The 26,352-nt window shown below is 36.3% G+C and overlaps 2 protein-coding genes across 7 annotated transcripts in view; one reads left to right on the plus strand and one right to left on the minus strand.

Annotated features, from left to right (window-relative positions):
- Positions 1-1,058: 1,058 nt before the first annotated feature.
- ANGPTL5 (angiopoietin like 5) lies at positions 1,059-16,214 on the minus strand. Of its 5 annotated transcripts, XM_053970339.1 has the most exons (12): positions 16,105-16,214; positions 15,953-15,984; positions 14,112-14,162; positions 13,927-14,019; positions 13,301-13,341; positions 11,444-11,591; positions 10,356-10,459; positions 9,920-10,013; positions 9,037-9,137; positions 4,625-4,745; positions 3,420-3,605; positions 1,076-2,357 (listed from the first exon to the last, which is right to left on the minus strand). In XM_053970339.1, exons 4-12 carry the CDS (start codon positions 13,970-13,972, stop codon positions 2,038-2,040), a joined length of 1,161 nt encoding a protein of 386 aa, XP_053826314.1. In that variant the 5' UTR covers positions 13,973-14,019; positions 14,112-14,162; positions 15,953-15,984; positions 16,105-16,214; the 3' UTR covers positions 1,076-2,037. The 5 variants fall into 5 exon arrangements, with proteins under 5 accessions (XP_053826316.1, XP_053826314.1, XP_053826313.1 ...); XM_053970338.1 differs by having other exon boundaries at positions 15,953-16,214; XM_053970340.1 differs by lacking the exons at positions 15,953-15,984; positions 16,105-16,214 and adding an exon at positions 14,676-15,049.
- A 194-nt stretch (positions 16,215-16,408) lies between these two features.
- The window catches only part of CEP126 (centrosomal protein 126), a 36,210-nt gene continuing 26,266 nt past the window's right edge, over positions 16,409-26,352 (plus strand). For both annotated transcript variants that reach the window (XM_053971848.1, XM_053971847.1), the window contains exons 1-2: positions 16,409-17,028; positions 17,879-18,004. In XM_053971848.1, coding sequence (XP_053827823.1) covers positions 16,583-17,028; positions 17,879-18,004 — 572 coding nt within the window. In that variant the 5' untranslated portion in view covers positions 16,409-16,582. The remainder of the gene's footprint in view (positions 17,029-17,878; positions 18,005-26,352) is intronic.

Consider the following 26,352-nt stretch of genomic DNA (forward strand, 5'->3'; position numbering starts at 1 on the left):
GCCAGCTAATCTACCCAATGCTGACAACAGGGAGATTAAACCTCATAATTAAATGTGGTCATATCTGCCAGCACAAGTCTGCAATCCTCATTTGCTACCTTAATTTTTAAGCAGGAATTCTAATTAAGCCAAAAGCAGCCTCAGGGTGTCAGTAGAATATAGCTATATACATCCAAAGTACCTACTTAGACTCCTGCTCACAGGCTCAGATCTGGTTGTCAGAACAGAGGCCTCACCATCAAAGTTTGAGGCTTTCATTAAAGCCATTACATTTCCATGAAATTTACCCACTGGCATTCTCCAGTAGGATTCTTGTGCCACAGGCTGAAGACTCTTTCTGACATAAGAGCCCTAATACAGTGACAACATCCAGACTTGCAGCCAGAATTAATACCCTTTTTAAGCTCCAGTGCTTGTTAATCTTAGTGCAGAAGCTCTTTCATTTTAAGCATCTACCTTTGTAAGTCTGCTGGGTCCAGGCTGCTGTTCAAAGCAGTTGCATTCCTAATAAGGCTGGTGTGAGGGCAGGCTGAAGAAGGTGTACTAGACAATCTCTTCACCTTTAATTTCAAAGACTCCAGTGTCTGACAAAAACAAACCCCCACTGTGCTCAGAGAATTCAGTCTCCCCCAAGAGCAGGACCTATACCCTTTCTCACCATGCCTCTACAGGGTCTGTGGCATTTTTCCTCAAGCTACTTCCTACCATGCACCTCCTGTAAGCCTCCCCATAAGGACAATCTTCAATTTCTCTCTAACAGAGAGGAAACCTTCTGCTTTTAGCAACTTTTACCTCCAACTGTTAAAGGCTAGTCAAACAGGCAAGAAAAGAAGAATCTTTTCTCCCTCTTAACCTTTTAACATACCCCACTAAAAGCTTTGTTTCTTCCTATGGCTACATAAATCTTTGGGAAGAAGTCCTAAAATGTGGTGGTTCTGAATTGATGATGGTTTTTGCTCACTGTATTTATGCTTGGTTAAAATGAAAAACAGCAAAGAGGAAATTAATGGAGCTTTTAACTATTTTCATTCCACATGATATTACAAAGCTGGTCTGCTGAAACTGAAGCAAAGATGAGAAATACCATTCTTAGCTGCTACAGATTTGATGCTAGGTTCAAGAAACACTGTACTGACACTATTCACATTTTTATTGATATTTTTCTATTTTTGCTGTCAGAAATTCAAAGAATTCACAATCCTTAGTTTTAAAACTTAGTTTTAAGTTGATTTTATTCATTACCACATCATCATTCACAAAGTGACAGCCACTAAGAATGAAAAACATAAGATCAGGCCCATATATCCAAAAATTAAAACTGCACAGGTTATATGAAAAGCTCTAAGTTTTCTTTGAAAAAAAGTTTTAATTTGTAGTCAATTGTGAAATAGGCAATGGTAGAGTCAAAATTGGATTATGAAATACATTGACTATGAAAATTAAATACAAAATTGGTCATAGTTCTTGAATGTCACTATCAACCTTACTTGTATAAAAATTGGGCCATTATGGTATACAAAACCTTATTTATACATTGAAACAATTGTTATCTTGCCTGATAAGGAATATAGAAAGAAAAGTTGATGCTGGAAATTTAACTTAAGACAAAGTAGTTTTCCAAAATATTACAATGAAAATGGCAGGTACATGTTTTTTTAAAATAAAATTTGCTAAAACTTCTTGTCAATTTAAATATGTGGAGAGCATAGAAAGAGCACATTCAAAAGTCAGCATTACACTTCTTTTTACAATTTTTTCTGCTGGTTATGAGATTTTTTAAGAGGCAGTTGTATAAAAACTGACAAACACTCAGCTTAATCCTTTTCCTGAAAACCCAGTTCTTTTTAGGATCTTCTTTCTCAAGCTGGAACACTATAAATGCTGACATTTCATAGTAAAAATTAGTAACTGTATTATAGACATGTCTAATAAAGTTTTAAGACTGAACTGTTCAAGTGAAGATGAAAGCTACTTATGATTGTAGTGATACATCATTTCACATAACTGCAAAGAGAGATATATTTCTATTTTCATATGTTAATGGAAATATGGATAATTTGTTCTCCGAATTTTCATTGAAACTGATTTAATTTTGACTGGTTTTTTGTTCATTGTCCATGTATCCCAGTGAATGCCAGTTGCAAGGAATCGACCTGTGTAGCGATGAACACCATTAAGATTTGCAAGGCCACACTTGTTGAACCACCATCCAGTGTTATCACTGAAGTTACTACAGCTGTTTACTGGCTTTCCTTTAATAGTGCACATTGGCCTGCATCCATCATTATCAACATCAAAAGTGCTGAAAGGCATGGAATTTTGGTTATCTTCTCTTCTATATCCTCTAAATGCATCACCTAAGTACAAGAGATAAAACAGAACAATAAAAAAGTTATTTATGGAGAAATGTTTCTTACTTGATGCACACTGTGCAAACTTTTCCTCTGAATTAGAAAAGTAGAATTCTTCAGAAGTGGTTCAAGAGCACCAGCTAATGAGCTGTAAAAGTGCTGGAGATGCAGGAAAGAAAAGAATAAAAAACTGAGAAATATGGAAGAAGTTGAAATTCAGTAAAATGTTTGTATTTTCGTTGCTTTTAGTGATGCATTCTGGTTATGAAGGTAAAGGCTTCTGTTCTCAAAGGCAGACGAAGAAAAGATAAAAGTAAACAAAAAGGGTTGAAACTTCAGATTTTCCAGTAACATGTCCAAAGCCCCAGAGTGAGTCATGAAACATGATGGAATTGTTAAAACACAAAGGTCAGTTATTACTGTCTCTGTTGCCTTACTAAAGAACTTACTGAAGAAATAGTATTTTTCACGAATACAGAGTAGAGCACCAACACCTTTAGACAGTAACTATTTCATTGATAATAAGGACTATTCTTGTATAACATGGAAAAAAGCAGTAAGACATGATGCAATGCTTAATGCAAATCTTTGCACGTTTGGTATATTTATTCTATTAAGGGAGGTCTGGAATTAATTTGTATCTATGTATCACCCAGCAACTATTATACACTGCAGGCCAGCTTTGTTCCACACAGTTTCTTCCTCTATCCTTTGTACCTGACTATCTGGGCACTTCTGAATTATCCAAAGCATCATCAGGAAGACTGCCAATAACATCTGTTGTGAGATAATGGGCATCTAAATAATTGTACATTAGGGTAATAAACACTAACACCCAAAAAATCCCTTGTTTATTTTATATATAACCCATTCAATTTTTTTTTATTACAGGCATAACTGATCACCATATAATTAAAAAATTATCTGCATAAATGTTCACTTTATACCAGAGAAAAACACATTAGAAATAAAATTTTTGAAGTTAATTATTATTATTTTGGATGCATTTTTTTCATATTAAGAAAGGGAACAACTACCTTTAAACACTTCAAAGAAGGAAGTTCTTACCAGCATTTCCTGAATAATGCCCCAAATGGATCTTAAAATAACATGCTTCATCCTCTGTCCAAAATCCATCATATGATGCATAGGCATGTTTGTCATTTTCTGATTCCAAATCCACATAAAGACTGAAATGAGTGGCCTTTTGATTTACGATGTCAAAAATCTTCCTCAGTCCAAGCCAAAATTCTCCTTGAAGAGAAATATAATATATAGTCTAGAAATGGAAACTGTAAAAGAAAAAAGTGATTGTTCCTGGTTTTTTACTTTCTTTACTTTGAACCAAATGTAAAGAAGTTGCATGATACGCTTATATTCCTTTGAAAGACTAATGAGGGAACAGAGTAATCTTCCTATTTCCTTAGGAAATCCCTAAGAAAACCCATGTGTGCATCATTTTTTTTATTCAGTGATATTTTTTAGAAAATTGTCCAGATGATAGATTTCAAATATTCGTCTGCAATATATCTTAGAAGACCACAAAAATTGGATTTGCTAAAGATCCACTTGCATGAACAGAACTCAGCAGCATCCTAAGGGCAATACTGAGAAATGATAAATGTTAGCATTCTATGAAATGCAAAAAAAATGCAAACCCTATTCTCAAAATTTAAGCCCTGTTCTCAAGATTTGCTGCCTCCATAAATCACACTTGTAGCCTCACATGAGGTGCACTTCTTTGTACAGAAAAGCTGCGTGCTTTCATTGCAATTCCAGATAAACTTCTGAAAAAGCAAATGTGTTTAGATTTACGGGATTAAAGGTGGCAATAAAAAAATTAGTATCACAGTTGTGTTGGTATAAGCTACTGGAATATTTCCATTGTTTATAACTTTGCATGCCCTATGGTGAAATATTATTGATTTTTCTCTTCTTTAAGGAAATATTTTGCAAAAGTGATTCAAACCAACAAAGGCACTTTTTCTTTTAATCTGAAAAGAGAGGAAATACAACCTATTATTTCAAGCAGAAAATATATTTAAAACACTCTTGTGAGACTGCAATAGTTAAAGACTCTAGTGGGGTAATAGTCATTATTGGGAAGATCATACAACAGATTTGATGAAAAAAATCCTTAAGTAAAAATAAGACTTTTAAGAAACAAGAACTTCATACTGCTAAAACTACCATGCAATTTAGTGGAATGTAGCTCACATAAAAACAGAAGAAATGTGGGACCCAAAGCACTTTAGAGTATTTAAAATTAATACCAGTAAGGTCACCAAATCCATCCAGATATTCAGACCATGTTCTCTGAAACTGAACAATTCCATCAGTTCTTTTCTGAACCACAGTCCATCCACCTCCTCGAAAATCCATGTCACATAAAACCTAAAATAGATATAGACATGATTAAGCATTCTTGATGCAGCTTTTATGAAAAACACATTCTCATTAAATAAAGGTGGACTATTCGGAGTTTTGCTAAGTAACATACTTTTCAAATATCTTTTAAAAAAGCGATAAGAAAAAAAAATGAAGCTGCAGTACTTTCTTATATGTTCTCATTGAACTGTTTGATTTGGATATTTCTTCAACCAGTAGAAACTGCTATAATAGTCTGCTCATAACAGATATAATAAATAAGCTTTGATAAATGTCACTGTAACATTTATAGCATGAAAGGGAAGCAACTTGGAATGTCATGTATTAATCGGGCAACATATCATTGATACAGGTAGCAACACTGAATAAACTTTTATTTCAGCAAAGCAAAATAGACACAACTTCTTATATGTTCTCTGTCACCACCATGCCTTCTTCCAGTGAATACTGTGTTTGTGGTGCCTGGGAAATTTAGAGCCTTTAATAAGGGTGAGGAAATGGAAAACAGTGATAGCAATAACCCAGCATATAACAATAATTTGCAGCAGCAAAAACCTCTACATAAGAAGTGGCCCCAATCCAGGGAAGTCCCAATGTGAACATATAACTGCCTGAAACCACTGAATACATGAGATCAACTCTCAAATTTATGAGTCTTTATGAGTCTTTGCTAAAATTTGTGCCCAGCACTGTGTCAAATGGCAGTGGTCCAGCTGCCATCTGCTCTGCTTTGGAATATCACATTGTGTGGCATGTTTTCTCCTCAGCCCATCTAACCTAAGATTTGTAATTGACTTTCCTAAGTATGTCCACAGTGCCAAATCTTGATCAGTTCTAACTGGGATTATAAAGTCCGGGAATCGAATTTAGAAAGATCATATTGCACAGTTATACGCTGTAGTACCTAAGATAGTCAATGTAGTTCTAAGGGATAGTATCCATAATTAGTGTTTGAAAATGGACTCATTTTTGTCTCCAAAGGTGACTAATATCAGGAGAATTAACCTGGAAAATGCTTATAAGTAGTGAGCCAGTAAGCTTCTTGTGGTATCAAAAGTAAGTTCAGAACATAATGTTGGCTGTGATAACACTAAGCCAATGCACAAGTGATGGAGTAAAGTAAGAAATTGTTTTGACATTACAGGAAATGTACAAAATGAAACATGTTTCAGAAAAGAGAGATTTGCAGTCTTAGCCAGCTGATAAAAGTGGAAACTAGATGTAAGTTTAACCCTCAAAAAAAATTTTGGCAGACTGAGCATTATATGTTGCACCTCCATTGCCTGTAGTAGCCAGATATTTTTCAGGAAACCAGACTTTCTCCTTAGCAGGAAAACATCAACATCATAGTCAGAGCCTCTGTGATTTAACAAGGTCTTCTCAATCAATGACAAGAAAGCAACAGGACAGAGCTGCAATTTGATCTAATACAGCCTGAGGGATCTTGGACCTTCAAGTAAGATACTTCAGGCAATTCTTGCAAAACAAATACGAAATGAATCATACTAAGGTTTTTATGCATGAAAAAAAACCTGTGACCTTTATTCCCTGGAGAATCACATGCTTATTTCAGTCATCCAAGGAGGATAGAAATGGAATAAAAAGAAATACAGAAGATTCCAAAATGAATATTTAGATGAAAATACCTAAACCTCATTCAAAATAATCCCAGTGCCTCATCCACTGTCTTGAGAAGATGTTTGGCTACTCCTCTGACTATGACTCAGAAATACTATGAGGAGCCCACTTGGTCACAACATCAATCTTCAGTCCAATATAAATCAGTGTGAGTGTTGATAATTCACAGAAGGAGCAGATATGGTTCTACATGAGAGGTTATCAGCCAGTTAGATACAGCACCAATACAAACACCAGCTAAATAAAAATATTAGATAGATACAGAAAAATACAGTTATAGCTATGTAGTTTTCTTAATCCATTATGAAAATGTTGCAATTTTAAAGCCTTAAAATAGTTAATCTTCTATCTCATATCATGAAAGGTATGAAGGGCATGATTGTGCCAGGTACAACCTAAATTAAATGAGAAGGAGGACACTTCTACTGAATATTTCTTGCCTTTCCACCTGTAGTGTGTATAAGAGGTATATTCTAAACAACTGTTTAGTTTGTCTGATCCAACTGAGAAATATCATTTATCTAAATTTATTGATTGAAAAATGTATCAGAAATTGGTCATGGTTCATATTTCCAAAAGTAAAATTGGTTTTAATCACCTCATGAATAAATGCTCAGGAGAAAGCCTATTTGAGAGTGTCTTCCTGAGGTGACAGAATCCTGCCACTATCACTAAAGCTAGGTATTATTGCTCCTGGCATCTGGAGTTCAAATAGCCTAAGCATCAAAATCTATACTCACTTTTATAAACATGATGTACTAAACATGACAAATAAGAATGGGATCACATTTTCTAAATAGTTTTCATTTCACTGATATCTTTATGCATATTATTCTGAACATATTTTCATTTAGGTTCCATTGCATAAAAAGGCATCTTATTGCTGCAAAGGTCCTCATTGAAATAAATTGTTTCATGTTGGGTTTGTTTCTACTTTCTTACTATGGTTTTCTGCTTCTGTATTTTTTCTTATTTTGCTGGTCTGCAGAACATCTAGAACTCTTAGCTATTAGCCTCTAAAAGATGCTTGATATAAAATTCTTGTTTATGTCTAATGTCTTGATATTTTTGTCTATCTATCATTTCTCTTGTACTTCTTTTATGCTTCAGCACATGAAAGAATTCACATTAAATAGTTTTCCTTAAAATAACATTCTTTATGGAACACATATTTTAGAAATTTTTTCTCTGAGAGCTTTTTGGCACTGTCTTTCAAGTTTTGTGCAACATTTACCAGACAAGAAATGAGACACTCATGATTGCAAACATTCTTCTCATTATTTATTGTTACCTTGTTCTTTTAATCAAATTGCTATGATTTTTCTTTTGTATTTCTGGAATCACCTTAAATCCAGAAGAAATTCTGAAATAGATGCATTTTTTGCTATGGTAGCATTTTGTTCATACTAAAGATATGGTTGTTCTGTGAACACTGCAACGTCTTTGCCTTTCTTTTACATGGAAGGGACTTACTGATGAGTTACAGATCATTTTCCTGAGCTCACTGCATTGTATGGAGAGAATGACACGTTTTTATATCAAAGGTTGCAGAATTGAGTTTATTTTTTTTCTTTTGAGATGCCAGCATAATTCTGAAACATTTTCTTAAGCAGTTTAAGCTCCTTTTTCTAGCATTTTGAAGGGCTCCACTTGGCTAGAGATAAAGAGATTCCTCCTTGCTTTGTTACACATAAAGGAACACTATAAAATTAGATATTAAACTTTGCTAGTTATTATTTGGCTTAAATTCCTTGTTTTTTCTTCAAAAAATAATGACCTCAACCTCTATGGCAAAGTTGAAGGTTTGAAAATGCCATATCTGCATTTCCACTATGCATAAGGCCTTCTCTAAATAGAACAACATGAAATGGAAATGAACACATTAAAAAAATATTCCTTGTGTTTGTAAGGATCTTAATATTCTGAGTCTGAGGAAATTAACCCAAAATTCCCTTCTTCTATATGAGCATTATTAATCTGAGCAATTACATAAAGGGTAGGCAGTGATAGGAAGCATGATTGCTGCAATTTGTTTTAGGGATATATATCCTTGTCTTAGGAATATAAATCCTGCAAACTGGATAGGAAAACCACAATTTTAGATGCCTCTGTGCCTCAAGACTGGATCATAATGATATTCAGAGAAGGTTTCTAGTCCTCAAACCAAGGCACATCTGCACCTACACTTGGATGACTCTGCATCAGCAGAGTCCTATCACAAGACAAGGCAATGTTATACAGCAGAATCACTCAAAATCTAAAAGTCCCATCTTAAAAGCCAAAGGGATCAGTCAATTGCTCTTCAGTTTTCCATCTCTAAAACAGAAAAGAACAGCTTGTCTCCATCCAAAAAAGGTGCTGGAAAACACCTTGGGTTTTCCTCTTTGGTATTTTTCACTACATATGAAAACAATATTGCACTGCAATATTACACCGCATGTGAAAACAATGACGATGGGCTCTTGTGACAGAGATTAAATTTCTTTGTAGAAAATAAGAAACTTGTCAAAATTACAGTAAAAGCAGACATGTGCATATGATTTAATACATTTTTCATTCATCTGTTGAGGAATTGTCATGGAAAAAACTTTAAGCCCACTAAAAATATTCTAAATGTATATTCTCAAGCAAATTATGGCTATAATAATAAATGAGTTACCTCAAAAGGATAATTTGATCCTTCTGGATGGATAATGTACAGACCACTTGGAGTTTTTGAAACTGAACCAACAGTATCTTTAATATGAGTGCAGTCCAAACCTACAGGAAAAAAGTACTCAAGGAAGTTCATGAGCAAAATATGCTTTAAAAAATACAGATTAATACAGGAAAAATACTTTTATTGATGGCATTAATTATTTAAAATGTAATTTTCTTCTCATGGAAACATTAAAATCATGCTTTGTCATGAATTTATTTGTAAATTAAAATTCTCTAAACACCATTCTACTTCTAAGTACAAATGACATTGTATTGACACAGTTCTTTCTAATCTTAATAGCTATGATACATACCTATATGAAATTAAAGATTATGTATCTGGGTCACTTTACAGATTTTTTTTCATTTTATTTATGACACCTGTACTGTGAAAAAGACATATTATCTGAGAAAATAAGTCTTTTTCCTACAGATATTTATACGTGTAAAGGCCTTTCCATCTTAAACTAAACATGAAAAATATTCCATTTGAAGACAGATACTGCAGATGCAGAGCACACCTTATTTCATTGCAAAAGAATGTACTATTCAGCAGCCTCAGATCACTCACTAGTTAATAATCATACTTGGTGTTTTACATAAAAATCAGCATGCTAAATGGAATGCCCAGAGTTGTCATTTGCAAATGATTTAAAGCAGTATTTATGATAACTTTTAAACAGTTTATTAAGTTTCCAGAATTTATATGTTACTAATACAGGATAAATGTCAATATATAATTGCTTACCTTTGCTTTAATTAGCTCCTTTTCAAGATACAAAGATAAAAAGGGAAGGTGTAAAAGGGATAAAAAGGGAAGACTACATCTGAAAAATACTTACCATGTGATTGAACTGCTTTATAAGGAAGTGGATCCAGATGTTTTCTCAAAATTACTGTGTTCAAAAGAACAAGTTTGTTCATGAGTTCATTTACCTGCAAATTCAAACAAAAGATCCTTAATTAGATCGCAATGAGAAATTTTACATTTTAAAGATTTTTTTCTGACTCCTAGTAAACATAATCTGAAGTTAATTTTTGTGATGTGTAGTAATTTGTACCAATGTGAAGGAATGGTCCTCAACTTTCCCTACTGCAATGTAAGACACTAAGCTGTGAAATGGGCTGCTTACCACTCCTCATAGAAATGGAAGACACTCTAATCCTACTGGTTTAATGACAATTTAATGGTTTAATGAGCCCTATTTTTCCTCAGAAAGATAATACCTGCTGTGAGAAATAACAAATACAAATCTTTGTAATAAAGGTAAAAGGTACCTGATTAGAAAGGTAATCTAGCGAAGACTGTTGATCATCCATCATGTCTCTTACCAGTTTTTTTGTACTTCTGGCATATTCAGCAAGTGAGTTCTGCAAATTTCCTTCAAAAGAAATATGTTCATCCACTTTGTTTTCTTAACTCTAGAAGTATTCTTGACTAAATGACAACATATTTATTTATTATATCTAAATGAATACTTGAAGGTGTTTTACCTTACAGCACCTGAAAGTGAAATGAAAGTAATACAGAGACCACAGATTAAAGCCAGAGGTGCTAAAAACTTCAGACTTTCTGATTGCAGTACAGACATCTTAAGAAGTGATGGTTCTTCTCATGTTTTGAAGAAGAAATTAATTTTCTCCTTGGGTAAACTGGACAACTCGTTAATGGATATCACAGAAATATAAATGCATATGATAAAAGGCAGATATATATAAGGTTTCTTGTCACCTTACATTTGCTCATTCATTGTACTACTCCTGTTTTTTTGCCCTGATGCTAAAAATCATGATCATCATCATAATGGCATAAAATTAATAATGTATATTTTTAAATCATATGTGAAAACCAAGAATTTGCACAATTATTTTCAGAGGCTGATTGTGTAATTTGCTGTATAGTTTATCAAGCTAGTGCATAGAGGATATGCTGTGTAAGCCTCCATAAAAGTAAGGTGAAGTACACACTTACTCCCGTGTAACTGACTAACTAATTAATTAACCTCCCATTTACACCCCCACATCCAGCTATGACATTAAAATGAGGAACAGACATCCTCCTCTTCCTCTCTACTTAAAAGAGATACTGACATTCAGAGGGCAACAGATATAGGTGGGTTGTGTGGCTGCTTGGATTTGCCTGTCTTCACCAATGTTTATATTTTGTCACACCAGCTGCATCCGTAAAACAGGGTACCCCAGATTTTCTGGACAACACACAGTTTGGGCAGCAGGATCACAAGGCTGTCACGTGTGCTCAAGAAGATTAAAAAATAAATTTGCACAGCATAGCATAGCAGAGGAGAGGATTGCATAGCACAGCACTGCACAGCTCATCACTAAAAGTATTCTTTATGAATACATACTGCACATGTAATGTTTGTCCCCTCGTAAAATTTTAGCTTGAGCATCACATGGTACAAGGCATTGTTCTTTTTGTTTTGCAATATCTGCAGATTTATTTTTCTCTTCTGCCTGGAGTGGTTCCTCCACAGCTCCAGCATTCCTTGTGTCCTGTTACACCAAACAATGGAGGGGGAAATAAATTGAACATAAAGCACACATAATATAGCTCAGTCTGTCAAAATGAAGTATATTGCTTCACAGAACTTCCTTCAAAACCTGTTTTTTAAAAGCTTTATCAAGCAATAATTGACAGAGCTGAGACCAAAACCAATTAGATGTTCTCTGCTTAGCCATACCTCATAAGAAAAAAGTAGTGTCAGAGGTAAAGAATAACCTCTATAAATTAAAAAAATACCACCACCATTTCTGGTGAGGTATTCCACTTGTAAGCACTGTAAGTGGGAGGCAAGAACTTGCAAATCCTGCATTACCACACCCAATGGACAACTCGAATGCTAATGAACTTATTTTCACTGGAAGGAAGCAGGCTTTTGGATTTACCACATATTAGCAAAGTACTTTTACTCTTGAAAATCTCTGAATTCATTATTTAGACACTCATCAAGGAAGTACTTGTGTACGTTTTTAACTTACGCACACAAGCAGTCATGTTAAGATTTGTAGACCAATTCAGCAGTAAAAAAATATTTTAAATGTTCTTACAGGGGAAATAATAAAGGGACAGTATACATGGGCACACAATTATCTGAAGCAGTAACAATAATAGCATTAGTAAAAGTAGTTCCACCTATTACTGTTATTTTAAAATTATATTTTCATATTTAATAGTTTTTCTTCCATGGTGCCATATGACATAAAATAAGGGAATGTTCTGAATCATCACTTTAACAAATTACTAAAAGTAATTCCCAAAATATGTGTCATTGTCAAAAGACTAAGAAACATATTTTCGTATGAATCTTTGTTTGATGATTTCATCATCTCAGCAAATAATTTGTAGTATGTTCATATATTGTGTTTTCAAACGTAAATAGGATCCTTTAGAAACGTCAAGATTTTAATGAAAAACAAAAGTTATTTAGACTTGAATACATCATCATAGTTGTTCTTTCCTGCTCCAGTTTTCTCTTTCTGCAATTGGTACTATACCAGCAAGCACTGAACATGTTTTTTTTTTTCCCCTGATTTTTGCTCTTAAAAAGTGAAAGTAAAAAATACAGAAAACTGTTAACAAAGGAATTTTACAAAAAAAGGTTTCTGAATTACTAGTATAATTGCATTTTGTGCCAGGAGAATGACAAAAAAGTAAAAGAATAGGTTTCTTTAATTTTGAAATATGCACAAAATAAAGAAAGAAAAATTATGCAAGAGTTATAAACAGATCTCTAGAAACTTATAAATAGAACACTTGAAAGTATGGCTTGTTCCAGGGCTATCGCAGCTACTCACCAGATGTTCAATTAAACACTGTTAAGCAAATATTTTTAATCAATATTTATCTATAACAAAAGCCAACATGAAACAAGCAATTAAATCTGATCTCAGCAATTCAAGCAAAAACTGACTCTGCCAAAACCAATAGCTACTCTGCATTTAAAGTCATGCAGATGAGATTAAAAATATGACATAACAAGTGAACTGTGATACAGGACATTAACTCAAAAATGTTCTAATATACTGAATTCCTGCAATTTCAATGTAGTTTCTTTTCTCTATCTGAAAATACTTGATTCTTCTGTATTTCCATATCAATCTTGAATAAGGCAATCCATATTTTTAAAACATCTGTCACTTTTCTGAGAAATTATTCAGTTACATTAATTATCTTATCTGAACAAAGTAATAGAAAATCTTACCTTAGGTGAACAAGGTTCGCCATTATTTATAACAGTCTCTCCTAAACCAAACAAAAAAATATTAAGACAAATAAATGAAGTTACCCTAAAGTGGTGGTTCATCTTTTACTTGAAGAAATGCAAATGTTTTGATAGGTTTCAAATTTCTGTGGAAAGAATTGTACACTATGAAGGCCTGATCTAACTATTTGGGAATGTCTACAGCACAAAGGGCAGCCAACACATCACTCCTTTACTGCCTGGATTTAATAAACCACATTTCAACTGCACAGTAGATTTTATATATTACTACTGCTTATCACCTCTACATGACACATCAAACATAAATATTTTCATCATGATAAACTCTAACAGATTTTTTTATATGCTATTCTTGAGCATTTTTGTATATTTGGTGTGAGTGTTCTGGGCTACTTGAAAGAAAAACTAGTATTACTTGATGTTTTCAAATTTTTACCAAGTTTTTTTATCATTAAAATTAAGGAGTCTGTACTGCTGTGGTGGTAGTGCACTAGAACAGGATGTGGAGGCAATTTTGGAATATGTCATCAAAGTAATTTCAAAATAGAGAACTGAATAAACATTATTTTAAATTAGTATTTTGTATTACATAGAAAATCTTTTACCAGGAGTATAATAGCAGTATGTTGGTGTCAACGGTAGCCCACCCATTGTAACACAGGTACTGAGACTGTCATTCAGTACAATGATTTTTATCCCTGAAAAAAGTCAAAGTATAAGAGAATGGCATGAAAAAGAAGAAAATTAAATGTAGTCCACAGAAGCTTAATTAAAACTATGAGGCACTTACAGATTTCACTCAATTCCACTACTTTTGTATCCTAAAACTGGATCTGACAGTCTAAGCAAAAAAAAAAAAAAAAAGTTCAGAAAGGTCAAACATATTTAAATTTAGACACATTAGAGAATTTAAGTTGTTTGTGATCTGGCTAAATAAATGAGACCTCAGCTTCCAATGTACCACTGGGAAATACACTGTCTAAAGGATCTTTAGAATACAGTGTTAACCTGCACGTTACACGAGTACAAGTAGACAACGTTCCAAATTTGGCTTGATAATGTGATTAATCTCTACCTCTATCTAAAGCTGAAATACACTGCAAATAGCTTTTGCTACGAAGATTTGTTGGGAGCAACCAATATTTGTTGGGAGTGGGGATTAATTCACTTTTTAATCCAATGTTTTCTTTAAAAATTAATAGTTTAATGGTACTAAGAACCTGTAACTCAGAGGAGTATATTGAATTGCCTGTGAAATTCTGAACAACTTTGGCTCTTCTGTATTTCTCAAAAACATTTTTTTTTTTTCTAAAGTACCACATGGTACATAATAGTTTTCCAATATGAGACTTACTAGGGTTTAATTAGTGCATCAGTTGATGCTCTCTCAAGAAGATGCAGATCGTGATCATTAGTTCAGTCTCAGGAAAAAGGTGACAAGATTTCCATGGCTCTCTATATATCACATTAAGGGCAAACGAACAGTTTTTCTTCCTCTTTCTATGTACATCAATAGGCAGAGTGACAAATTTCAGACAGGAATGGCTGAAATAGTCAGAACATTATCTTCTCCCATGCAGTTACCTACACAGCTTGGAGAAAAACTATAGGGCATCAGCAGATTAATCCTCTACTGGAACATGAAGGAAAGAAAAATGTGTTTCTGCAGCAGCACAGCTATGCTTCAAACTTCAAATAAGACTTATAATAAATTCAGAATCCATCCCACAAAGTTTTAAAAGCTGATCTTTATCCTTCACTGGAATATCATCAGTGTCCAGCCCAAAGTAAAATTTATGAAACTTCTTTCAAAGCAGCTGCCAGAGCAGGACCTTCCATTCTGTAACTACTTAAGATCAGGTTTCTTGCTGCCCCAGAATAATCATACACTTCTGAATTACATGGCCCTCAGCTTGTCACCTTCTTGTCCTACAGTCTGAAAGATGTGAGGTTATTTATGAGGAGAAATTATACAATAACCATAAAGGAGGACTATGAAGACTTAACAAAAAAGTAAACAAGAGAAAGATAGAAATATATAAACACTGAATAAGTTCTGAATCTCAGTAGGTATCTTAAGGTGAAGCTGCAAGTTGTGCTGTATTAGATGAAAATTTTCCATAAATCCAAGGAAGCTCAAAATCTGTCAGTGGCATGAGTTGACCATGACCTTCAATCTTCCTAGATGTGACATGGGCCGAAATTCTGCCATTTCCCAGCTCTGACTCAGTTTTCCATCCTGATAAAGCCTTCTACTGCATCCTAAATGAAACAGTGCATTTTATCAGGCAAACTGGGATTTTAAATGTGTGTGTGGGTTGAAAAGCCCACAGTGGTAAATTGACAACCACTTTTCCCCCTTCTGCAACACAACAGAGCAGATGGGGCAAATACATGGTGAATTTGGGGTTCATTTTCTGAACTAGAGTTGAAAGACTTCCATTTTAGGGTAATCTTCTCAGTGGCAGTAACTGGGATACTATATATATTAAACACATTTGGCAACCTGACCACCACTGGTCTTGCTGGTAAAATGCTAACAGCAACACCCACTTCCCAAACTGTGCTACAAATATGAGGGAGGGGTCTGTGGAGAAAAGTGTTTTACAAATGCAGAGTACTATTTTTTACCTTCCTAGTCAAAGCCATAGAACAGCTGCACACTGAAAAAAAGGGAAAAAAAAAAAAAAAAAAGGAAGAATTGGTTTAAGTTCAAATATATCAGCCAAGAAATGTCTCGCCAGGAAATCACCAAGGCATTTAGCTTGTTGCTGACAGCTCACCGAAGGCAGGGCAATATCCCAAGACAACACACCCTGCTTTGCTTAAAAAAAATAATAATAAAAGGAGAAAAAAAGAAAAAGATTTGTAGTCTTAAGAACAAACGGGGGGGGGGGGGTTAGTTTCTTTTTTTTTTCTTTGTGTAACTCTTTTAAATATTTTTCTGTAATAGTCATAATTTTGTGCATCAACTGACGCATAAAACATCTTTCAGTGGTTGTTGTTGTTACTGTTGTTATTTCTGCATCCTGCGGTTTAAAAAAAAAAAAAAAAAAAAAAAAAAAAAAAAAAAAAAAAAAAAAAAAAAAAAAAAGTTTATGGTGTTAACTCCGGCCTAAGAGGCACCCGCAGAGCTCTGCAAACCCGAACGCAGGGCCGGGCCTGGCCGGGCCGGGTGTTTGCCCACGAGGACGCGTTCGCTCGGATCCCGTGTGTTTGGGGCTTTTAAAGGTCATCCCGCGGTTTACAGCGCTGCAGAGAATGGAAAGCCCAGCGAGAGCCAAGCACCGTCCCTGGCAGGGTGTTCGGCACCGCTCTCCCGGACGGGACGGGACAGGCCCGCGGGGAGAGTGCGGAACGATTTCCACGCGTGGCTCCCACCCTGGCACGGGCACAGATAAGGGCCTGCCAGCCCGCCCTGCCCGCTGTGCCCGCCTCGAAGACAGCAAATGCTGCGGCAGCCGAGCCCTCTCCCGCAGCGCCGCGCCCTCCGCGCCGCGGCCCCGCCCCGTTGCGAAGGAAGCGGCGTCGCCGGTTGCTACGAGGCCCGGCAGGACGCGCAGAGCAGCGCGGCGGGGCCCGGCGCTGGCGGCGGTGTGGGCCCGGCGCTGGATGGAGCTCGGCGAGAAGGCCGGCGGGGCGGCGCGGGGGCAGCTCCTCGCCGGGGCCCCGCAGGACCGCGCGGGAGAGCGGCAGAGCGTCCCTGTGTATCCTTCCTGAGGCGGTCCCCGACCGCCGGGCGGGCGTTTCTCGGGGCCGGCCGAGCCCTGCGAAGGGGGGCCGGGGCTGCGCGGCTGCGTGGGGCCCGTGTGGGGCGGTGGCGGGGCCGGGGCGGCGATGTCCCAGCCTCCGCCCTGCTCCGCGGTCAGGGAGGGACTGCCTCAGGGGTGTCTTCAAACTAGAACTTGCACATTGCAGGTTTTAAACTGCCATGGGAAAGTTGACTTCTCAAGCAACTTCGGAGTTTTCTTGTTTTCCCTTTTCTAGGAGATTATACCATTAGGAATAGTGTTTTCCATCCTAATTTGTGGGTTCTTGTTTTTTGAATTTTAGTAGTAAGAACTACTGACACAAACTCTTAAGATCCGCCTGCACAGTGCTACTTAAATAATTACTGGCATGATGCAGGACTGATCTGGCTCTGTGGAGAGCTTTTATTTAGTGATGTTAATCAATTTCAGTGTAAACAACTAATCCTTTAGGGTGTGGGAGTGAGTGTGTGTGTGTGAGGGGGTGTTCACTATTTAACATTTTCCCTCTCAGATCTGCATCCTTTTGTTACAGGTTTAGATAACTACACAAAATGTCCCTTCAAATGAACATAATAAAGGTGGGATTTTTCAGCTGGTGGTATCATGAAAGATGAGTGCAAAGCCTCTCCTAAAATGCTTTTTAAAAGTAAAGTGCAATTACATTTTTTTCTAGATGAGCATAAAGTTAGTTATGACTGTAACATACAGTTATGGGACCTACTCTATATAAGGTCAATCACACAGGCTATTGTATCATTTAATGAGCTGTTCCATCCAGTTTCCATTGTCCTTAACACAGTCTTAGGGGTAGAGATTTAATATTTCATTTTGAACAGGATTTACAAGAAGAACGTCGGGCATTGAAAGAGGATCAAAAAATGCATCGGAACAAGGCAATGAAATATTTGATGGAGACAAACAGAAGAAGAAGGCAAGTAGGGTTCCTTTAATGGAGGATTGTAAAAAAAAAAAGAGAAAACCAAAGCAAAAAGAGTCATAACCTTGAGACAGATCAATATATCTCTACTATTTTCATGTTCAGTTTGATAAATAGCTCACTGCTTTCGCCTAGAGGAATCTAAGCTGAAAAGTTTCACCAATCCAGTTTCTTGCTATAAGACAAATATAATAAAAAAGAGCAATATTCTGATTTACTCACTAATTTTTGGAAACTCACTGTAGTCACATTTTATATAAACCAAATGTAAGTAGTACTTTCATCTTGTGGCTCTGATCTACATTTCTAGTGTTCTGGGTTTTATTAGCTTCAACGGATGTATCAAAAATGCACTCAGCTGTACAGCGTGGGCCAGCAGAAGGCAGTTGTTGCCTTCTGAAGTGTGTGCTTTTCTGTCTGCATGGCGTAACAGCTGCTCAGCCTTCCCTTCATGCCGAGGCTTTGTGCTCCAACTTCCCAATAAACACAAAGCAACATTTTTCTTGTACAGGTTTATACTTATAATAAACTTATTTTGTACTTACATTTTAAACAGAGCTTTGCATAATCTGTCTTCTGCATACATGAGAATGCAAAGCCATGAAATATTCTGTGGCAAATGGATTGAGTAAATTATGCCCTGAAATGTCTCAGTGAAGTGCTGTGAGTAGTTTAATGGGCATAGAGGTTTTTTCCATAGGAGTGAGATGGTGTTCACACATACAGGGGGCTCAGCTGTGTGTACTGGAGGGGCAGGTGGGTTCCTCCTTGCAAGCCCCCAGCCTCAGACCATCTTCCTCTGCCTCTTGTTAAATCATTAATGCTCGTGCCCCACAGTTCCCTTATCTGATGACTTCTATTATAAAATGTTCACTCATTGCATATGTTCATAGCTTGCAAGAGAGGTGGTATTTATTGTTTCTATTGCCATTTTAGCCTGACAGTATGTGCTATCAACGTATCCTTTGAAATAAAAAGAAAAATGGAAGAGGAGATATAATCACCTGTGAGTAATTAAAGACAGAGTGCGACCCACAACCTTTGCAGATAATAAACTGAGTCTCAGTTGAAAAATGAAATACCTAATTTCTTTCTCTGGAATAGAACCACTGCAATGCTACACATCTCAGATGAACACTGTTTATTGTATTACTGGTCTTGAAATATTATACTCTAATGTAAAAGCAAGTACCAGACAGCCTGCATATTTTTGACAGACTGGTGTAGTTAAAGTAATACTCGAGGATACATAAATACATTTCCATATGTATTTCATTGCAGCCTTAAGAAACACAGTATAAATCCAAGTTACTCAGGCGAGCCACTTAGAAATTTGGGTATGGTGTTCATAAAACAAAGTAGTTTCAATTTGTGATAATTGAGAATGACATAATTATTAGCACAATAAGCAGTTCAAATGGAAGTCTGTGGTAACAAGTTTTATCCTAATAACTGAAAAGGAGTGAATTAGTTAATGTTAGAAAGGTAGTAAATGCATACAATGTTATAAGCTGTGTCATATGTAATTGAAAATTAAGGGTCACTGCATATGTGCAGGAAAGTAGTTTGAAAATAAAGTTTTTTGAATCTAAATATTTTTTCTTGGCAGTTATACAGGTAGGAATTGATTGATCAACCCTCAGGTTGTGTCTCAAGTCTATATGATCCAAGTTCCATTAGCTTTCTTACTTACACATGTAAAGTGTTAGACATGATGATGGTTTCTCAAGAGTAGCATGACATTCTTAAGCTCCACATTCTCACCCAGCAGCACTCAAAATTCTCCCTGCCAGGGCTTACAGATGTGTATCAGGAGTTGTTCTTGGCACTGCTAGTGTATGATTTCAAAAATTTGTATCTTTTGCATTTTTTATATGGCGAGTAGAAATGAGTGCACTGTGAGGTGTGACAGTCCATTTTCTACCTCTAACCTTCATGTAGAATGGTTGAGGTTGGAAAGGATCTCTTGATCTAGTTGAACACCTCCACTCAGGAAGGGCAATCTGTGTCAGTGCTGTCATCCTTACCAAAAAAAAGTGTTTCCTGATATTTTAAAGGAAACTTCTGTGTTTCAGTTTGATCCTGTCAGCAGGCATCACTGAAGACAGCCTGGCTGTCTCCTCTTTGCACCTTCCTTCCAGGTATTTGTAGACATTAAGAAGATTCCTTTGAGCCTTCTCTTTTCCAGGCTGAACAGTCCCAGATCTTTCAGCCTGTCCTCCTGGAGCCCTTCACTGACAGCCCTTCATTGACAGCCCTTCATTGAGCTGTCTCTAGTCTGTCCAGGTCTGTCTTGTACTGAGGAGCCCAGAGCTGGACACAGTCCTTCAGCTGTGGCCTGCCTAGTGCTGAGCAGAGGGGAAGGATCACTTTCCTCTACGTGCTCGCTAGGCTTTGCCTAGTGCAGTTCAGGATACCACTGACCTTCTTTGCAGCAAGGTTGGTCCTTTCTCTCAAGTAACAAGTCCTACAGTATGAGAGGAAATGGCCTCAAATTGCATGAGGGGAGGTTTAGATTGGATACTATGACAATTTTCTTCATGAAGATGGTTGTCAAGCATTGGAAAAAGCTGCCCATTGGAGTGGTTGCATGTGGTATACTTCAAGATGTGGTTTGGTGGTGGACTTGGCCATGCTGGGCTTGTTGTTGGAGTTGATGATCCCAGAGGTCTTTTCTAACCCAAATGATTCTGTATTTCTATGTTTAACGAAGATGTTAAAGAGGATTTGGCCCAGTACTGACTTCTAGGGTTCACCACTATCTACTGGCCTCCATTAGGACTTTCTGTCACTAATCACCACCCTCTGGGCCTGACCATTCAGAACATTTAGATTCCACCTCGCTCGCTGCTCATTCAGCCTGTACAGCAGCATCTCGTTTATTAGGATCATAGGGGACACTGTACCAGCAGCCTTAGTAAAGTCCAAATAGAAAATATCTACTGCTCTCCTCTCATCTACAGGACTGTCATTTCTTTGTAGAATTTTATGAAGTTGATCAAGCTTAACCAAATTTAGTGTCAACCTTAAGTTTATAAATTTTCTACTAAAAAAGTAAAAGCAGTTAATTCCCTTTAGGATGAAGCACTAGTGAAGATACAGAAGAGTTTCTGCTCTCTCTGTAATCTTGTGTCATTTAGGTTCATTCTCTTAATGTTGCTTTGTGGAGGAAAACTTTTCTGTGGGTTTTTCTTTTTGATTTTTTTCAGGAACCACTAGCAGGCCTCCTTTAAACAAGGCTGTACCAAAGCACTTTTTAAGCTAATGAGACCCACATATGCAAGATTCTTGCAGATTGAGGTCTTCTGTTTTCAACCTTTTCTATATGTACTCATAATGAAATTTTCCCTGACAATCTACTGTTGATTTGTTGTCAATACTTCTAAAATGCAGCACCTTCAGCATTAAAAATAGTCAACTTCTACCAGCTGTACACAGTTAATTGGTTTAGTACTAAAAAACAAAATCATCATTTGCTCAGAAAGAGCAAGGATAGGTTTGGAAATAAAAGTCTCAGTAACTTAAATTTCAGATCTTTTTCAGTCCCCCTGATGTTATGTGTTTCTTTGCATCTCTTGTACTGACCAAGCTCCTTAGTTTTGTGTTAACAACAGTACTTCGACACAGCAAAAAACCCTAGCCTGCAGTTTTTACAAGTTGCCTGAGTATCAAGAAAGTAATTTCTTTATTGTCTCACTGATACATGAAGTTGCAATTTCAAGATCAGATTAAGAATCAAATATTCTCTGGGGCAGTAGCTGGCAGATATTTTGTTTAAATAACAGTATTCTGGAAATAAGAGCTACTGACTAAGCACATACTTAATGCAAATGAATAGGATATCATATTTTATGTTTCTATAACACATTGCTTTCTAAATACCAGCTGTCACTTTTGCTGCGGACTATAGACTTTGTGCTGTTACTGCTCAGTGCAAAATGTGTTTCCCATTTTACTGTGATGTTACTGTCTGCAGGTAGCTGGTTCATTCTAGAAATGCAATTGTCTATGTGCATTTTAAAATAAACCTTACGGTTGGTTGTCTTGGTTCAGCATTTTGAATTACCTTGAAATAGCTAATCTGTCTATTGAAACTGGGCTAGGAAGTCTATATCTGTTTCCAATTTGTTTCAAATCTATTCCCAAACTATTGTTCTTTCTGTAATACTTTATTTTCAACATATGCACAAGCTGTGTGCTCCACCTACTGGCTGATTAGCATTGATTATTTAATAAATGCTCTTTAAATTATTCATCACTTTTGTTGATAGAGAATGAAAAGCAGTCTGTGGCCAGAAATACGAGAACAATGTCAGCACTTGCTAAACAGAGAGAGCAGAGTGTTAAGAATTTTGTATTTCTTTCTACATCAGAATGGAACTGGGAAAAGTAGGTGATCACTGTAACCACTATGATGTGGACTTGAAATGCAGTATTGCCATTTCTGATAATGGGCCACAGGATTGTGCTGAATTAGAAAGGCCTTGGAACAGATGCTTGCCAAACTTGCTCTCTTTGAACTTTTCTTGACCTACCAGCAGCTTTGTTTTGCTTGGTTTGGCTGTAACAGCAATTTCTCTAAAAGACCAGGTGTCTGTGGCTAATTTTGCCTTTATCTTTTTATTGTATGACCACAGTTTTACATAGGTAGCAGTAAGAAGCAGTTATTCTATGCAGAGAATGAGATATTTATGACTCTAAAATCATGAAGTAGTATAGAGAAATGCAGGCCTGGTACAGTAGCAGAGGCTTTGAAAACTGGAGGTGTAGGATGTGGCATGGAGGAATACAGGCAGGGAATGGTAAGAGATGGCACTGGAGACCCCATGGCTATACTCACCAATAGTCAGCTAAAGAAGCACAGAAATAGATCTGACAAACCTGGCTTTTAGAGGTAACGAAGAGAAGAAAATAATAGTATATAACATACATAGAAGGCACCATGTATGGAATATTTGGAGGTACTGTGAAGCTACAGATTGATTATGATAGAGGAGAGGTGTAAAAGTGTATTAGCAAATACAGAAATTACTCCAAATTGATCCTAAAGTGAGGGAGAAGAAAGCATCTAGATGAAGATCCCGTTGGTCCTGCTGAAGGGACTCCTGATGCTGCCAGTTCACCCTAACGCTCCAGCACAAGCAGAATGAAACTACAAGCCTTGGGATGCAAAAGAGCAATGCAAGAATGAGCATCAGGAAAGGGGATAGAAACTCAATATGTGAATAACTGTTCAAACTGGTATATCACTATTATTGAGCCTTTTTCTGTATAGAAGTATTCTAACAATATTATTATTTTTCAGTAACAATTCTAGAGTCATAATAATTGGACTCTTTAAGATTTGAATTGTGCTAACAAAAAAAATGCTTGACTTAATAAGGTGTGCTTGGGTTTTGCCTATGAACAAGACTTGGAATGTGACAACTGGTATATAGTGCAGGCAGCCCACCTGTGGACCTTTGGGTCATATTTGCAGGACAGCTCTCTGTGACCCCATACAGTATTGTAAGGGTTGGTCCTTCTGAAGCTCTTGCAGCAATTTCAGGCTGTCTTTTTATGTCCAGTATACAATTATCAAAGAAGATGAAGGAATAGATTTGATATGTGTTCCTGATCTTGGGAAGTGTCTCAGATAAAAAAGTTGATTTTTGGGCAATGTCCACAGATCTTTTTAAGGATATAAAATTGCTTCCTGTTTGCCCATGAAGGAAATTTTGAGTGTGACACTGCATTTTAGCCTTTTCTTCATCCTACTGCAGTCATTGACCATACAAATATCTCCCTGCCTCAATTTTAAAATTATTGGGCACTGGTTTGCAACATAATGTGGCAATGGAAGAATAATATCAACTCAGCATCAAAATATTCATTTCATAGCATTCCATACACACTGTATATATTCCTTTTTTAATTATTATTTTCATCCAATGCAATAGTATGCATTTAGTCCACCTGGGAATGTAGCATCTATCACTTCACTGTGAAGAGAATTTAATAAAATTAACCAGGAAATAGCTCTACCATCTAGTCATACTGTTTTTAACATAAAAATGCCTTCCACATAATGTCTGTATATGTGAGACAGCTAAATATTTTAAGTTTTGTATTCCAAATTCTCCATAAATATTTTGGCAGCCATTTCAAAAATTGCCGCACCACTGGGTTGTTTATAGTAGACAGAAAAATTGGGTTAAAAAAACACCAGTCAGGAAATTCTTCTGCTAACTATCCATCTTAAAGCCATACTCTTTTGCCAATGGTACATCTGTGATATGAACCTAAGCTGGTGTCTTAAGGAGAGTGCATGAACAAACATTTGCTTTAACTGTTTTTCTGTAAGATGTAAATGTGCATTTTTAAAATTATTTTTTTACATAATGAACCTGAGTGTTACAATTTACATACTTCGAGGTCAAGAAATTAATAAGCTTCACTGAATAACTTTAATCCATTTCCTTACATTAAAATAAGATCCTTTCTTCTCCTTCTTGTCTTAATCCAAACCAAATATTGATCATGATGAGCTGTGCTGAAAAAGACCTCTTGCATCAGCATTTGGACTTGCTCATTCCCAGCTATATGAACAACAGTCATTTTTTAATAATCATTATTAGGAATGTGGAAGAGTGCAGCTAAGCCATATTCAAAATAATCTGAAAAAAAATACTCTGTCAGAATTGACTTTTTTCCATTTTGGAGTTACACGCTGGAATTACTCCAGGTGTAAAGTTGTAGAATTTCCCACATGTCTGAATTTAACAACTATAGTTCAACAAAAGGCCTTCTTGATCAGCTTCTAGAGATATCAAAGGACATCAAGAAGAATGTGTTTAAAGTACTTAGGAGGATAAGCAAGTCTGTTTCCTCTCCTGTGAATTTCATTTAGTCAAGATAAAATTGCACATTTCTGTATTAGGTTTTACAGTGAGTAAAATTCAGGAATACTGAAAGTGGACAATCAACTCTAGTTCTACTTTTTAGTTCTAACATGTTTTGACAGCTATGTATAGATGAGTTTTCAAATAGTGAAAGTTTTTGTCTCTCTCTCATGCTATGCTTTCACTTCCAAGTGCATTAAAGTGGATATTCCTGTATAAGTGTGTACTTAGGAATTAGTTGGCAGTTTTTCTGTTTTTTTTACTATTGTGCCTTCAAGCCTTTCAGCTTTCTAAAATAAAAAGTACCTATTTCAAATTATTTTTGTCTTTGTTTTTACAGGAGATCAGTCACCACTTTGAAGGGATACTAGAGAGGGTGACGTTGATTATTTCAGTTTGAACTTTTTCCCTGAAAAGCAAAGGGAAGAATATTAAAATAGCTTGAATTAAAGAGGAGCTCTGTGAAGTAGCAGCTTTGCTACATCAAGCAAGAAGAGCTATGAAGCCACTGCTAGTGATTAGAGTTATAGGAAGGTATCTTACTGTGATGAGAGAAACAAAGAACATTTGGCTAAACTTTCCACTAATGCTGGCTAGAGGGTGACCCTGCTTAGTGTACTAGTGACCTGTTAAATCACATTTCTAATACACAGGTGGGAAGCTCCCAGCTGTAGTGATCTTTGCATGGCAGGCTTTGGAAGTTTCACATGAAGACCGTTACTTTTATAGTATTACTGCTTTTAGAATAGAATGTTGCCAGGGATGGGGCATCTACAACCTCTCTGGGCAACCTGCTCCAGTGTTTCACCACCCTCACTGTAAAAAATTTCTGCCTTATGTTGAGTCTGAATCTACCCTCTTTTAGTTTAAAACCATTAAGTATTACTTGCCTACATAGGCACTGTGCCAATAAATATTCTGGGTATATTTCACTCTGGGAGGTAGTTTGTCAGTAAAAGTTGATGATTCTGTCAGCAGGAGAAAAGATTCCACATAGCTTCATGAAGCTCACACCTACTGAAGGACATTTTTGTGATGATGGTTGTTTTTGACTAGAGCCTGCTTTGCTTTACAACCAGTGAGAGGACTCATTTAATGCATTTTTTAATATTAACAGATTCTGTCAATTATAGTTTTGTGTTGCTGTTTTATCCCATTTTGTGCTGCTAAACTGATTGTCTTTTGGGAAGCTTCTTAATAACTACGACTTGATACTTTTGCATATTTATAAATAATAGCTGTAGTTCCTTTGTGTTATTTCTAAATAACAACTTTTAAACTGTTATTACTTCCCCAACAGCTTGTGAAAAGTACACACAGAGCATTTGCAATTAACTTTCCTACTGAACTGCTCACTGTGACACACATATGTGGTACTGTAAAGGCTATTGTAAAAGTCACATTAGTGACTTTTAGACAAGAACTGGTCGAGTTTGCATGTTAATTCACATATGAAAAAGA

This window comes from Vidua macroura, chromosome 2 (assembly GCF_024509145.1).
Source record: "Vidua macroura isolate BioBank_ID:100142 chromosome 2, ASM2450914v1, whole genome shotgun sequence".
In the NCBI taxonomy this organism is placed as follows: Eukaryota; Metazoa; Chordata; class Aves; order Passeriformes; family Viduidae; genus Vidua; species Vidua macroura.

Bases quoted from the DNA above. Each gene is read 5' to 3' on its own strand.
- ANGPTL5 (XM_053970335.1), bottom strand. From the start codon at position 13,402: ATGAACCACCACTTTAGGGTAACTTCATTTATTTGTCTTAATATTTTT. The intron at 10,460-11,443 runs GTATGTATTCAT...TTTCTTTTGAAG, and splicing joins GGACAAACATTACATGTGCA to GAAATTTGCAGAACTCACTT. The intron at 9,138-9,919 runs GTAAGTATTTTT...TTTTTCCTGTAG, and splicing joins TAAAGCAGTTCAATCACATG to GTTTGGACTGCACTCATATT.